Source organism: Pelodiscus sinensis, chromosome 1 (genome assembly GCF_049634645.1).
Source record: "Pelodiscus sinensis isolate JC-2024 chromosome 1, ASM4963464v1, whole genome shotgun sequence".
NCBI classification, from domain to species: domain Eukaryota; kingdom Metazoa; phylum Chordata; order Testudines; family Trionychidae; genus Pelodiscus; species Pelodiscus sinensis.
In genome coordinates, this window is record NC_134711.1 from 114,083,019 (window position 1) to 114,099,538 (window position 16,520).

The window sequence follows — 16,520 nt, forward strand, 5'->3', positions numbered from 1 at the left end:
TATGGAGAAAAGAGATGCAGGGTAGGCAGAAATGAATAAATAGGTATCATTCAAAAAAACATTCTTTGTCCGTGAAAAGAGCTGCAAAAGGAAGCTAAGGGACCAAAAGGAACTAAATCTGAAGAATTAAGTTTCCAGCAGTGATGTTTCAAAGTTCTCACATCCAAAATGTGAAAAGGAACAGAACCTGTTACCTACTTCATAACCACAGAAGGTGCTAACAGCTCCCTGAGTGGTATCCTTTCTGTCCTACCATCTATTTACTTTGATCTGCTTAGGTTCACGTACCCATTCTCCAGATACTTAATGATGCCCTGTCTCTCACACCCCTTCCTTTTTCCTTTTTTTTCTTTCCCCCCCTCCCCCCCATTTATTTCGAGTTTTCATATCTCCTACTCATAACTCCGGTCATCTGAAGAAGTGGGCTGTGCCAACGAAAGCTCATACCGCTATCTACATGTTAATTGCTAGTCTTTAAAGTGCTACCAGACCATTTGTTTTTTTTTCTGTTACATTAGTTCCCCTTCATGCTGCTGAGACTAGAGTGAAACATGTAGCATCAGTATGTAACATGTTATGGGCTCACATTTGCTCTCAATTTATCTTTTTTTTTTTCCTCCAAAAATAGGCAAATATGCAGTTTGGCTATTGACAGAAAATCTAGAAACTGTTCCAATGCTAAGAAAAGAGAAACAAATGTCCCTTATTGGAGATTAAAATTTCATTAGACGCCTTGTATGTCAGGCCTGGTCGTTGGAGTCAGGAGTACCTACATTTTCTATCAGCTCTCCCACTGATTTGCTGTCTGGCCTTGAGCAATTCAATTCTGTTTGATTGAATAGCTAAGTGGCAAGAATTATTATTAAACAGTGATTTGAAAATTGGACGGGAGGGCATGTGAGAGATTGGCAGTTGATAGCTGTAACCCCAAATCCTTCAACCTTTTTTCTGCACATATACCCTTAATTGCATATTCCTTGTTTCCTCTGAATTTGCAATGCCTTCTTAGAGCCAACTCATAGGGAGTGATTGAAAGCCAGGTAGACTGTACTCAGTCCCTGTAAATTGTCATTCTTCAAAGCCTACAGCATCTCTTGACTCAAGGAATGAGAGTTCTCACCCTCCCAACACTATCATGTACACGTCCTAAATAATGAAAAGGTTCCTTAGCTATGCAGCATGCAAATTAAAATTTGTCAGTGATTTTAAATGAAAAATTAAGATGGTAATTTTATATTTTAGCCAAGAACCATGACACTTTAATACTGTCACAATAATATGGCATCGGTAATCAAATCATATTTGTATTAAATTACACAACCTCTTACTGTGATTCTGTCTATGCTTTTATTCTCTCTAAAAGCCATTCTGATTTTCTTCATTTTATTTAATTCATCTTCAATTCAGTGAAAGAGACACAGTAAAAATTATGGGTTAGATGGTGACTGGCAACTGTTGGACATGGAAGAAAAAGAACAGGTGCAAGAATCTGTCTCTCCTTATCTCTTCCTCACTTCCAAGAAGCCTTTGAAGTCTGCTGAATGAAAGGCCTGCTCCCTGTTAAAGCTACCTCAAGGAGGCCATCCTTTCCTCCATGTCAGTGAGCAGAGCTGGTTAGCCACTTAAAAGTCTGTCAAACTGAGTAACCTTGCCCTGAACACCTGGGAACTCAAGGAGGTATTAATGGTCTATATGTAGAAATTAGTAAGTCTCTGTGACATCTTTGGTCCAAGGTACTTGAGGAATTCCAGCAAAATGTTGTGTCAGCCTGCCGCTGTGTCTGGTTTGATGGAGTTAAGGGTCTTATCTGGCTTGTTGACCATGAATGTCTCCAGTTGACTCCTCCCCCCATTTTGATGTCAAAGTTGGCACCATTCATCATGTACTTTGCATTTGAAATGCTTCTCCAGTGGGACCTTTGCCACCCACAGTAGATAGCTTGCAACCTTGCTGGGATTAGCCAGTGGATGATTTTGACATAGAGGTTGTTAAATAGTGCCCAGCTTACATCAATTTCCAACACTTTAATATTGCTGCAATAAGTGAAGTCAAAGCGTCTCTGTAGAGTCCTTCCACTGAATGAGCATAGCAGCATTCAAAGACTCAGTCAGGTAGTCAGTAATGTCCAGGTCACCAGATCATTGGAATTTCCTGGAATAGCTGAGTTGGAGTAACTGAGCATGTGGTCATGTAAATAGCATCTCAGAATCCGTGGTGGTCTTCTTTGCCTGGACTGAGAGACAATGCAATGGAATGGTAACCACACTGCATTCCAGTGTGGCCCAGAACTTCTCTGAGTCCACCTTACGGTAATTCCACCAACACCTGATTGAGCTTCAAATGGTATGGAGCCCAATGTGAATGGGTGATGGTCTATGTTGGTTCTGGGGGCAAGTTATCAAGTAGTATATTGCTCATTGTTTGTGAACTGGTATGTAGTGAACTAATCCAGAAAAGGTCAGGTGAATATTCTTTCACCCATCTGGCTGAAAGAAATGTGATGTATTGTTTTGTATCGCTAATCAACACAAAATTGTGGTTAGCCACCCAGTCCATCAACTGTTCACCATGGTCATCTGAATCAGTGTAGCCCCAGTCAGAGTGGGGGTTGTTAAAATCACCAACAAAGATTGGTGAATGATCAAGTATTGGAAGGACCTACTTGTTCCAATGTTCAGTGGCTTATGTACATTGGCACTCCTGGATCATACTGTCAAAACTGGAGGAGAGTGGAATAACATCAGCTATGTCAGAGTGCATGTATGTTGCACAGCCATATTTGGCATGTGGGGTGAATGAAATGAGGTCAAAGCCATTGATACCATAATATCCTGCTACCCTAAGTGCAACATGAATTTCTTGCAAACAAATCCTGTTGACACAGTAACAAGTGGCTAAGGAACTAAGGGGGCTTTGTTTAGCAGCTGACAGGTCCTCACCATTGAGTCAAGATTTCAAAGTGTTGGTCCAGTGGCTAGAAAGTTGAAGGATGGTGATACATTGGGCTTGCAGTCAGATGACACATTACCAAGATTCGTCACTGAATTTGCTCCACAGGTTGCATCATTAGATCCCCTGGCCTGGGTCAGGCACTAATAGGGAGCACAGTGTGAATGCTGATCCCTTAGCCCCCAATTTTCTCAGAAAACTGGCCAGTTCGAAGAGCACTTCAATGCTTAGGACTTCAGTCCTTGCCCCCTGCTATTCAATAGCAGAATACTGTGCTCCTATCTGGTGCCGCTTGGCTCACACAAGGCCGGTCACTGTAAAGTTTAACAAAGCCATGAGTATTGTAACCATGACTACAAGTGCAAGTCAATTGCCATGGTGCCAATACTCAGTAATGTAGCACCATCTTATCTTTGCCATACAAAGGCTTCTATGTTTTTGATCAAGATCCATGAGACAGAAACCAGCCTTTGCAGACCTCTTCAACCATCCATCAGCTTGCCTGTCTTCTAGACTGCTTTTATGGTCATTCATGCTACCACAGGGCATGACAATGGAATATGTTTGGTACAATGAGTCATCAGTGATGACAGTTGTTAATCACTCTCTCGTTACTGACCCAGCCATCTGCCCACTAGGTTTTGTTCTGCCAAGGCACTTGCAGTCATCTCTAAATCAGTTTCAAACAGGATAGGGCAACTGTACAGCTAAACTCTTTGGGGGGAAGGGGGGTTCTGATGACTCACCTGACAAGTACTGACTGCTGTTTTTTGATGGCAGGCTGCCAGTCCTCCATCTGGTTGATGATGTTACCATGAAATGGCTGGGCATATTGCACATACCCTGAGAGAAGGAGGCATTGTGCCTCACTAAGGCGCCATGTTGCTCAGTGTTCTGCCACCGAAATGTGGGGTTGCTATGAGCCAGTGCATCTTGCTGATCACCACAAGAAGCAGTAATTATGTGTCACTGCTGTAGGGTCCCACAGGGATGCTTTTCTAGCCTATGCCATCCATGTCCTGCCCCCAGAACACCCTCTCCCTCTCTCGTGCTAGGTGTTATGAGTGCATCTGGTGCTTTCCAGTGGCAGAGTACAGTGCGGCGTGTTGCCTTATTGCAGTGGTTCTCAAAATTCATTGCACAGCAACTCCTTTCAAACAATAAAAATTGCTACCTACCCCCAAGATGGAGGACTGAAGCCTGAGCCAGCTCACGCCTCCCAAGAGTGGGAAGGGGCAAAATGGAAGCTCATCATTCGGGATTTTAAAGAGCAGGTTAGACAGACACATGTCAGGGATTATCTAGATGGTGCTTGGTCCTGCCGTGAATGCAGGGGACTGGGCTTGACCTCTTGAGGTTCCTTCCAGTTTTATAATTCTGATCCTATGATTCAGCCCCGGGCAGGAGGTCTGTAACTTGAGTTCTAATGCCCAGCAATGAAGTTCCTGGGCTTTAGTTTGGGGCCACAACAAGTCCAAACCAGCTCTTCTGGTTTGTGACTTGCAATCCACTTTGAGGTCCCAATCCTCAGAGGTTGAGAGCTGCTACTCTAATGACCACAGGCCATTTTAAGATCACTATTGGCCTTATCAAAGTGGAGAATCATACCCCTTATGATGACAGCTGGAAGACTTGAAAGTCTGATTGTCTTTTGTCATAATTTACTTTATTGCACTTCTTTCCTCAAACCAGAGAGGTCGTTTCACTTTTATTAAGTTTCACTGTCTGATTCTCGTGCCCAGGCCCAATGCTGCTGTGTTTGTGTTTTACAAACTGTGCAGAAGAATGTGCACATTTCATATTATTTTCACTGAGATGCAACAAAACAAAAAACCCAGTGAAAACATGTACAAAGATATATACGTTCTTCTAAACAAACCTGAGATTTGAACCCTAAACGTATATATATTGTGTGTGTGTGCGTGCCCTTTTAAACATTATAATCCCATATACTAGTCCCAAAGCATTTTCTTGTTAATGAGAGAGGAATTGATTACGAATGCAGCATATTTCTTGTTAGGTTGTCAGTCTCCAGACTTTTTAATTCAAGAATACAATGTTCACATTTCATAATTAACCCCAGTATGTTCTCATAATATCAAGGTAACTTCAAGGGTAAGGGTAAAAGTGTATTTTTTTCTCAAGGCATGTAAAGCAAGCTTTTTCACTTTTTGTGAAGAGGTACAACAGCATCCTAACAGCGGTGATACCAACTAATTTATAAATTCTACTACCTCAATTGTTCTACATTTACAACTTGTCCTGGGTTGGCTTTGTATTGTGTTTATCACATGACGTTTTTTTAAATATTGCAGTTACTGTACTGAATGCTCCAAATATACTGATAGCAAGAAGATTCCACACTCTCGCTGTAAGGGCTCATCTACACAAAGATTTAGTTCGTGGCAAGGTGTGCTGTGAATCTGCTCTGCACTAGCCTGTCAGACTAACTGTCCTCAGAGAAGCTGCTGACATGTATAAAAAGTTTGTTAGTGCACTTTGATGTAGTCCTCTTTGACACTGTCTGTTTGCATGGTCCACACAGACAGTTACTCCATGGCAGGCTAGTTTGGGGGATATGCACAACCCAGCTTGCTGTGAACTGCATGTTCATGTAGGTAAATCCTAAGGATTTGTGCATCCCAAGTGTAGAATTCATAGAGGCAGTTTTCAAAGGAAAGATACCATGTGTATCTCTATTGTGTGGGGTTTTCTGTAACTTGATTTGATTTGTGCATGTTTGTCTTGAACTGTTATGAAATCTTTTAGAAATATTGTTCAGAGAGGTTGCAAGTGCTTTGGAGAATACGATTATAATTCAAAATTATTTAGACAAACTAGAGAAATGGTCTGAGGAAAACAGGATGAAGTTCAATAAAGACAAATGCAAAGTACTCCACTTAGAACAGAACAATCTGTTGCACACATACAAAATGGAAAATGACTGTCTAGGAAGGAGTACTTCAGAAAGGGATCTGGGGGTCATAGTGAACCACAAGCTAAAGATGAATCGATAATGTGACACTGTTTCAAAAAAGCAAACATGATCCTGCGATGTATTAACAGGAGTGTTGTGAGCAAGACACAAGAAGTCATTCTTCCGTTCTATTCTGCCACATTTCAGGAAAGATGGATTTGTCATGATTGAAGACAAAGCAACCTTCTTTGACTGGGTAACCAATAAAGTGGACAGGTTGAAGCAGTAGACATGATGATCTCATTAACAAATAGATTAATGTGGTCTAGCTGAAATTACTATAAAGTGGGGTTCAACTTATTGAAAGGCCATACTCAGGAGTAGTTATCAAAGGTTCACTGCCAAACTGGAAAAGAATCTGTACTTGGGTTCTGCAGGGGTTAGTTCTGGGTTCAATAATAGTCAATATTTTCATTAATGACTTAGATCAGTGGTCCCCAACGCGGTGCCCGCGGGCGCCATGGCGCCCGCCGGGGCATTTTTAGGCGCCCGCCGACAACCCGGGCTGGCCCCGCCCCCGGCGCACTGGAGGCACCGGCCCCAGGCGCGCGCCACTCACCGGCGCCTGGTGCGCGGCGCTCGGGCGGCCCCAGCCCCGGGGCACATGCGGGCGTGCGGCGCCGGTGCCGGCCCCAGGCACGCAGCTCGGGTGGCGCCGCCAGCCCCGGGCCCACGGCACAAGGGGCTCGGGCGGCCCCGGCCCTGGCGTGCCCCAGGATGCGCGGCCCCGCCCCCGGGTGCCCGGCGCGAGTGTGGCCCCGCCCCCGGGCACCCGGTGCGAGTGTGGCCCCGCCCCCGGGCGCCCGGGAGCCCGTAAAGGTTGGGGACCACTGACTTAGATAATGATGTGAAGAGTGTGCTTATACAAGCTGCAGATTAACAAACTGGAGAATTAATCACAAATCAATAAAATGAGAGTAAATTAAGTGCCAAGTACTACTGTTGGAAAGGGGAAAAATATCAAATTCAAAATTGCAATATGTGTAGATGGCTGTAGTGCTGAAAACATTTTGAAATTTATAATGAACCACAATTGAATATGAGTCAACGATGTGATGCAATTGCAAAAAAGGCAAACATCTTTCTGAGGTGTATTAAAAGGAATGTTGTATGCAAGACCTGAGTGGTAATTCCCCCACTCTACTTAGAACTGGTGAGGCCTCATCAGGAGTACTGTATCCACTGTGTCTGGACACCAGACTTTTGGAAAGATCTAAATAAACCTGAGAGATTCCAACAGAAAGAAACAAAATGATCACTGAAAGCGGGCCAAGAAATGATGGTCTTAATATGCAGCAAGGGAGATTTAGGTTAGATATTAGGAAACTTTCTAACAATAAGGACAGTTAAGTAATGGAATAGATTGCCAAGGGATATTGTGAAATGCCTGTCAAGGGAGGTTTTTAGAAAACATTGGACATGTCCTAGTAAGGGATGCTGTTAGTTTATTTGTCATGCTGCAGCACAGAGTGCTGGACTTGACCTCTCAATGTGCTTTCCAGGCCTATGATTCTATGAGTCTACAAAAAAGATGTTATGTTATTGCAATGCTCTAATGAGATAAATTAGCCTTTTCATAGTGCAGGATATATTATAGTTTCATAAAGATTGCCAGGGTCATCTTTTTTAAAATTAGCTGGGATAGGTTAAAAAGCATCATGCAGATACAGTAATTCCTCATTTAACACATGCCCGCTTAACACGTTTTCATGATAGCATGATTTTTTTTTAGGGAACGTTTTTTGAATTACACGACCGTCCCCAGAATAACATGATTTCCCCAGTTGGCCCGTTGCCAGCAGCTGTGTGAGGCTTCCCCCACCTCCCTGCAAAGCAGTGGAGGGTTCGCCACTCACCGTGCCGTTCCCTGCTGATTCCCCGTCGCCGGACACCTTGGCCCCTTTCCTTCGCCCCTGCTTGCAGGCTGGCAGCTGGGTTTCCTCAGCCGGCCTGTCGCCGGCAGCTGCACAGGGCTTCCCCTGCCTCCCTGCAAAGCGGCGGAGGGTTCACCGCTTGCTGCACCGTTTCCTGGCGACCCCCCTCCCCTCACCGGACGCAGTGCAGGTCCCGGCAGATCCGTCATAGGGGCATACTCCCAACCCAATCCCTCCCCTTCCCCTTCCCTTTCCCAGAGCCAAACACCTCCCCTCCCTGCTGTAACCCAGACCCCTTTCTCCTCCAACCTTATGTTCTGGTCCCAACAGACACCACTGCTTGAAACGCAACCCCCACCTTTTCCATTATTTTCAAAGGGAAAATTGACCCCACGTAACACGTTTTCACTTAACACAATCATTTTCTGAAACATATCTATAGTGTTAAATGAGGAATTACTGTATAAACTACATTTTCAAAATGGATAAGCTTTTAGCCATGTCATTGCCCCTAAGTTTTATCCCTCTGAGAACTAATACATTCCTCTTAAGCTCCTAATCCCACTCCACCTTCTCTCCTTCATATTTTCCTAAATCTCCTGCTTTATGTCCTCCACTTTTCACTGGTGTCTTCTCTCCAGCCAACTCCCCAACAATCCTTTCTATGCTGACCTCCTATTCAGAACTGCTGTGTACATGAAACAACTGTGACTTTGGACTTACAGGTAGAAAAATGGTATATTGTAATAATGTATTTCAATAATGAACAGAGGGACAAGATTAAAAAACCACTGGGTCAACTATTAAACGGGAACCCCTTGTTCAGATGTCAAACTGAGTGATACATGAATAACAAACCCTTTAAAAACTAGAGGGCATTAAAATGTATCTAGTACTACGTAGTTTAAATAATTAATTTTACTAATTGAATTTGGGATGGCATTTAAGCACTAGTTTTAAACTTCCTTGCAAATGCTCAGTCTTTAAACTTTAGCAGCCTAAGCCAGCAAAAGCTCCTTTTATTTTGAATTCATAAGGCTAAATTTGTTCCTGGTGTAATTCCATTGACGTGAGCATGACTCATGTCTTGTAACTTTAGACCAGGGCTACTCAACATGTGGCCCATGCAACCCGCAGTCTCTTGCTTTGTGGCCTGCAGAGTGGTTTGGGTTTACTCGGGGCTTAACACGCGGCCCGCAGGTGGGATCCTTTGAACATGGCCTCCACTGGGAACATGTTCCACAATGGCGAGTCAATAGACTGGTCTTCTGTTGATATGCATTTTAGTGGTCAAATTCCTGGACTGTCATTTTTCATTAAAAGTGCTGTCATATGGGTGGAAATCGGGTAAATATTTCATTTTATTAATATCAGCAGAATTGACTTAAACAGGGCCTGCATGTTGTGTAGTCTTACCTTAATCTTTGTATTGATGCCCGTCAGTGTGAAAGAAGCTATTTGTATATATATTTGCATGTATATGCAACCACACTTAAGTTGCGGCCCTCGGCATGTGCTGTGAGTATCACTGTGGCCCCCGGAACTTGCAGAGTTGAGTAGCCCTGCTTTAGACACATACTGGCTGTTTGTCAGTTACTTTAAGCATTGTTGGTAACCTTTAGGTAGAAGTGATTAATAATGAAGTGCTTTTGGCATAAAAAATATTCAGTCTGCTTATACTTTATCTACTTTTCCATATATGATTGCAGGTAGTATACGATGCAGTCACAGAGCTCCAAGGACGTGTGTTACAGCTTATTGTGAAAAGCAAAGGAACATTTGTGGGAGCCATCAACATTCGATTGCACAGTGTCTCATTAAATGAAGAAGTGTGGTACCCATTGGGGAACAGTATCATTTGAACATTGCCTTAGACAACTAAAATATTCATTCATTGACATTTTTTAACTTTTCTCATGGGCCATTTTGGCACAGTAGCCAAAATATTTGCCTTTGACAATAAAAGAGGCAGTAAACCACTAACCATATACATTACCCCACTAATCACAAATTATAATAACTTTTTCCCCACGGTCCATTGCCATTTAACTGTTGTCTTAGAATTATTATTTTTACCGGCACCAAACTCCCATTAGCATAGGTGTAAAAAGACTTAACTGACACTGTATTCTGAGAGATAACTGATTATGTTGGATAACATTTCTTATGGCAACAAGCAAGAATTTTTTTCCTGCTCATCACTGTTATTTGTATACAGCTAGATGTCTTTTATGTATCAGAAACCTGGAGGTATGAAGCCTATCCAAAGCCCATATATGTCAATGTTAGTTTCCCAATGACTTTAGTGGGCTTTTGATAAGACTCCTTATGAGTTATTGGTCTGGATTCATCCTATTGTAAATACTTTGTCTGTACAGTTATATCAGTTTTAAATATGTCCAAGTTAGTATGATAGCATGTTCACCTGAGAGATCCTAGTAGAATGACAGCTTGTATTTAAAACCTTTAGCACATATCACATTTAATTCTTACTTTTTTCACATTTAAAATTTAATTATCTGTCAGAATTGAAAACCTAAACATTTAAAAGAATTTAAAACTATGCTGAACTTTAAGTATAGTGTATGCTATGTATTTTTAAGTTTTAACGCGCTGATATGACATGCGACTTGGGACAAGATATTTCATCTCATTGGGTTTATTCTGGCAAAATATTTGGCAATAAATACATTCTGGAAAAAAATTAATATATGTTCTAAATTAGAGTTGGAAAAATGCTTCCCATAGACTTTGAAATCTTTCCGAAAATGAGATGTAGATATATATTTGAGCAGAGCAAACAATCCATAGTTACTCTGCTGAAAGGTTAAATTGAGAATGATCATATTATAAGACATCTTTTTTCATTTCTGTTACCCCATCACATGGTCATGCTGCATCAGAGAAGCAGACAAAAATTTCCCAGGCTCCAGTCCTGTAAAGTTTTATATGCATGTTTAACATCATGCATGGGAGTAGTTCCATTAAGCTCAGCAGGATTTGGTGCATGAGCTCAGTCCTTCATGGTGCTTTTGCTCAATCCAGGAAAACAGTTAAGCCCACTTTTAAGTCCCAATAGACTCACTGACTTCCACTAAATCAGTTGCCTTCCTGAGCCCCACGTGCATAAAGTTTGATACTTCCAGAATCAGGTAACAAACTATAGCAGTAAAAAAGGTATTGGTTCATGATTTGATCCAAGGTAAACATTAACATAATATGTAGTTGGCTAGAGTTGAGATTTATCCTGCAAGTTGTAAAAGTGGCTGACATTGGGATATAATACCCAGAGCTGTGGGCAATTATTTTTTCCTCACCCAAAGGACAATAGTTTTAAGGCACACAAATCAGGCTTAAGCAGCTTATGGTATAGAAAGCTGTTGAAGGTGCAGTATATGAGTGTCATTTTAACATGGCATGAATCCAAATAAACCAACATTCTTCTCAGTCCCAAACAAATTGGTTATGTCATTGCTGATCAGCTGTTGGAATACAACTACCATATTGCCTGGGGAAATTAAACTTCCCAGTAAGGAGAGAGAACCTGCTTGAGTCAAAATATGAACACACCTCCTCAGTGCTAAAGAAAAACCATAAACCCTTATGGAATAAAACACTGTCTATGATACAGTACAAGGGCAAATTTAAATTATAAGTGTTCAGAGATAAAGAAATAACTGACTTCACTTTTTAAAAATACAAGAAGCCACATCATAGCCAGTTTTTAGTTCTCAAATTACCTGACCCTAAAGTTCAGTGTTGAGTTCAGATTCTTAATTTATAGTCTTGTTTTCTTTTGTTTGCTTTTATGTACATGGGATAATTAATGAAAATAATAATTACAATACAAATAAAATCTAACTTTAAAGATAAGCATTGATACAAGTATGAAACTATTTAAGTTATCAAGATTTAGACCTCAAAACTGCCATGAGTTCTGTGCAGCCAGATCCCTGTATCCATACGGAGCTCATTGCACAGAAGCAATTTTATAAAAAGGTTGGGAGAATACAGTCTCTTAATGCTTGGGCAAGGGCTATGCTGAGAAAAGGTGCCAAAACATAAGTAACTGGCAGGCAGTTAGTGTTTTGAGATCCTGATATTAGCAAAATTGAATATTATCTAGGGCATCGATGAGCTATAGATCAGAAACTGGCTTGTTATGGATTAAAAATATTAAGTTTCAATTGTGTGTGTCTGTACATTTCCTGATTTCCTTTTTCTTGAACAGACTAATATGTAGTAGGAAAAAGTTTCTCAATGCAAATGAAAAAGACCACTCCATGTTGTCAGTTTTGGTGCCTTTGGAAGTCTTAGGCAATAAATATTAATATGCTGCTTCCTTATTATTTAATAATTAGTTACAGTTTTGCTATTGCAGGTCAAACCTCTCTAATCCAATACTCTCTGGTCCAGCAATGTCCATGGTCTGATATGATTTTAATTAGCTGGATATCCACATATCATGGGTGTGACCAAATTTCCTGGAGTCCCATAAAGCTTGTTTACCACCATCAGATCTGACTCTCAATGTTCTGTGCTGTTATTTAGCTCTAATTTACCCGTCTTCTAAGAGCCCAGTAAGCAGTGGAAGTGCTGCTAGACAATATTGACCTTCCATGGTTCAGCAAAGTCTCTGGCTTGGCACTGGTCAGGTCCTGAGGGTGCCAGTCTAGAGAGGTTCAATCTGAGGTTGATAGTAATCATATCTTAAAATACAGACTGGGGTCAAGAAAATATACCCCAAAAGTTAAGCGCACATGATTTTTTCTGCATTACTACAGGGTTCAGTTCTACAGCCTTTATTCATATTAAGTTAAATTACATTTACTCATACAGGTATTTCTACTGCTTTCCATGGAAACTGCAGGTACTCAGCACCTCTGAAAATCAGACCACTCACTAAACTGTTGTTTGAGTGCTACATGATGGTTGCTTTATTGAGGAATATACCAGTGCAGGAGTACTTCTAATGCCATCATTTATAGTACCAAATATACATAAAGAGTGTTGCAGGATCAAGTCTTTCAGATTCTCTGGAATACAGAGGAATATGACGATAACCTGTAAATGTAATAACATTAAATTAATATACAAATATAAAATGTGTAGTGGTTTAATTGAGGGATCGGACGTAGCTATGTTTACTCTATAGATGAAGGATAATTTGTATTTATCTAATTAATGTTAACCAAAATGATATCTAAAGTAACACCCATTCCTATAGAAGTTCTCTAACTTTTCTAGCATTTTAATTCTCCTGGTATTCAGTGATGATAAACAAAAGTAATGTTAGCATAGCTTCAAAGCCTCCGATGATACATAAGTTGTGATTTAGACCATTCTACAGACTTCTACCATGGGAATGGCAAGAATCTAGAAAGGGAAACCTTGGTGTGCAGAAGACATAATATACGTATTACTTTTAGAACATCACATATTAATTATCATGTGAAAGAAGAATGACAATGTTTTGATAAAAGAAATTAAGCTACAATGATAGTGAGTTAACACAATGAAGTGTGAAGTAGAAAAGGAAGGTTTCCTAGCACTCTGGCCACTTAAAGCCTCTTAAAAGTGTCCCTTTTGGCAATTCAAAAATTTCTACAAATGAACTTATCCAAACTAATGGTTAACAGCCATATCTAAGCGCCAGTGTTTATTTGGCTGCATTTTATATACACAAATGAAAGTTAGAATTGGTTTCTTGCAGTTTCACAAAATAATTCAAACAGAAGATAGATGAAGAAAAAGGTGTGCAGATTTAGCTCGTAGAATGGTTAAGTATTCTTTAATAACCATGTCTATTTTTCTCATATCACCTCTTTTCCCAGCCCATAGAAAGATTCAATAAACAGTATTAAAATTTAGTAAGCAAGAGGAAGAAATTGGGGAGGGAGGGTGGGGGAAGAAAACCATTAGGCCTGATATAAAAGCCTCAAACATTCTGGCTACGTCTACATTGGCATGATCTTGCGCAAATACTCTTTAACATAAGAGTTTTTGCATTAGAGTATTTGCGCAAGAGAGCGTCTATATTGGTCTGGGACTCATCAATGCACTTTTGCGCAAAAGCAGAAGCCCGGAACCATTTTAAAGAGGGCAAAAGGGCACCAGGGGCAGGGGCTGGAGCCTTCTTTGAGAACGTGCTGAAAGGGATCTCCCCAGACAGCCGTTTCTCTCCTGCTGCGTGCTTTAGGACCTCTTGCAGGGACTGACAGCCGTAGCAGTTCAATTTGTGGTTGCCCTCTGCCTGATTGGACACCGTTGCCTTTTGCCTTTAGTGCCTTTGGCTGATTTTTTTATCTCAGCTTGTTTGTTGTGCCATGGAGCCAGGAATGGCCTTGTGCCTGCTCTGGCCCCTTCCAGCCATTTTGGAGTGGCTGCAACTGCTGCTCCATGCTACTTCACTCCTCCTCCAGGACTTTGAGGCGCAGGTCACTCTGGACTCCCTCACCAGGGAGGCCATGGCGTCCCTGTGGCATCCCCACCCCACCGTGGAGAGGTCCTTGTGGAGACTGGACACCAGTATGACTGGTGGGACCGGCTGGTCCTGGGGCAATGGGACAACCAGCAATGGCTCCAGAACTTTCGGATGAGAAAGCAGATGTTCCTGGAGCTGTGTGCCTGGCTGCGGGCACCCATCCCAGTGGACAAGAGGGTCATCATTGCGCTATGGAAGCTGGCCACCCCGGACAGCTACTGATCTTTGGCAAACCAGTTCAGGGTGGGCAGATTGACTGTCAGTGCCGTCATCATGCAGGTAAGTCCCAGGGGGAGTGGGAAGGGTGCTGCACTCCATGCCCAGGGGTAGGCAAGACTCCAGGCTGGGTCACCCAGGGGTTTGGGCCATCCCTCCCTTGCACAGGCCTGCTGGTGTGGGTGTGTGTGGACAGAGGGCATCACGGGGGGGGGGGGGGAACCCCCCAAGGGAGCATGCGCTCACCCAGCCTTATGTAATGTGTTCCCCTGTGTTTCTCTGCACCCTTCTGCAGGTCAACCATGCCATCAATGACATCCTGCTCCAGAGAGTCATCTGCCTGCGCAACGTGGAGGCTACGGTGGCCGGCTTCGCTGCCCTGGGGTTCCCCAACTGCGGGGGAGCCCTATATGCAACCCACATCCCCGTCCATGCCCTGGAGCATCGAGCAGCCCATTTCATAAACAGAAAGGGGTACTTCTCCATCGTACTCCAGGTCCTCGTGGACTACCGTGGCCGCTTCCTGGACATTTGCTGACAGGACAGCACACACTCACTGACATAGCCTGTCTTCACCTAATGCACCACAATGTCAAGGCTGCATCACCAGCATAAGGCAGTTGTGTAGACTAACTCTTAGACTCCCAAGTGGTTAAGTCACTTCTGAAAATGGATCTGAGGTTCTCACATCACTAAAGCCCATCTGAACATTTTTGTTTACCAATCTAAGGGCTGAGATCACTTGCTGGGTTTGAGATATGAATTGTCTCCAACTTCAGAACTTGTTCCCAAATCAAGCTTCACCTTCAGAGAGAACTACAAGGCTTACTGTTTTGACCAAAAGTAATGGTGATGTAAAACACAGTCTTTTCTATTTTGTTCATTTTTTTGTTTAGAAGATGTGGGGGGGAATCTACATAGAGCTGGGTAGGGTACTCCTATAAATGGATAAAATTAATCAGCATATTAAATTGCCTACTTTTGACCTGAATTCTGACTTATCAAGAAAATGAAACTACGTTCTTGGTGTTTCAAACTATGTTGACATTATATCTGTAAAAGAAGGATTTCTGTAACTCAGACTTTCTCTATGCATTGTATAGCCCCAGTCAAGTTTAAATCTATAACACGTCAGTTTGACTAGGAGATTGTTGAAGATGCAGTGCTCCAGCTTGAGAAATGATTTTTAAGGAACATGGAGAAGGAAATATAGCCACTTTGGTAACCCAGATACATACAGAATGTTGAGGCATTGGCAGATACCATGTGTAGGGAAGCAAAATGCAGTAGACCAGTCTATGCACCTTTATTTAACCAGCAGGGGTTACTTCTGTCTGCTTGTCCAAAGTTATTTTGGAAATCAACTACAGTAAGCAGTCAGATTAGGTACGTCACCCTCTTCCTGACATAGTGGTTTCTATAGCAGCTGTTTGTTAGGATTCTATTAATCAGATAGGAATCAAGGAGATGTACTAGTTAGGAATGTAAAATCTGGATCTCCCCAGCACTGTCTCTATGGTGCTGCTTGCCCCCACTCAGGCGGCCAATGGAGGCCTCTCTGGGTCCTAGTGGGGAAGTTGGGACTCCCCGCAACAAAGCAGCCCATCTGCAACAGCTGGACATGGACAGCAGCTGCTGCACCAAGCAGCTCCAGCCTGCGGAGGGTCCCAGCTCTCTGTCCTCTGCAGCCAGGGGATGCTGCCGGAGCAGCCCCTGTTCGCAGCCAGCACTGGCCACTGCAAACAGAGGCTGCTCCAGCAGCAGCCCCGTCCACAGCAGCCTGGGTCAGGGGACTGCCCCACAGTCAGGGTCTGCTGGCCTCGGTGTGAGCTGGCTCAGTCCCAGCTTGCGCTGAGTCCAGGAGCCTACCCCTGCTGCAGCTCTGTGGTTTAAATGTAGGAGGAGCCAGGTGGCCTACACACCTGGCTCTTGTTACTTTTAAACTGCAGAGTTGTGGGGGCGGGTAGTGCCTTCCCTTATTGACTAACTGTGTAGTCAATACAAATTGTATCAACTACAC

The 16,520-nt window shown here is 42.6% G+C and overlaps 2 protein-coding genes across 3 annotated transcripts in view; one reads left to right on the top strand and one right to left on the bottom strand.

The window, feature by feature from the left end:
* PIK3C2G (phosphatidylinositol-4-phosphate 3-kinase catalytic subunit type 2 gamma) overlaps positions 1-12,436 on the top strand; it is a 383,327-nt gene extending 370,891 nt beyond the window's left edge. For both annotated transcript variants that reach the window (XM_075897745.1, XM_075897746.1), the window contains one exon: positions 9,510-12,436. In XM_075897745.1, coding sequence (XP_075753860.1) covers positions 9,510-9,662 — 153 coding nt within the window. In that variant the 3' untranslated portion in view covers positions 9,663-12,436. The remainder of the gene's footprint in view (positions 1-9,509) is intronic.
* Positions 12,437-12,586: 150 nt separating this feature from the next.
* PLCZ1 (phospholipase C zeta 1) overlaps positions 12,587-16,520 on the bottom strand; it is a 117,524-nt gene continuing 113,590 nt past the window's right edge. The window contains exon 13 of the mRNA XM_075897749.1: positions 12,587-12,864. Within this exon, the coding sequence (XP_075753864.1) occupies positions 12,779-12,864 (86 nt within the window). The 3' untranslated portion in view covers positions 12,587-12,778. The remainder of the gene's footprint in view (positions 12,865-16,520) is intronic.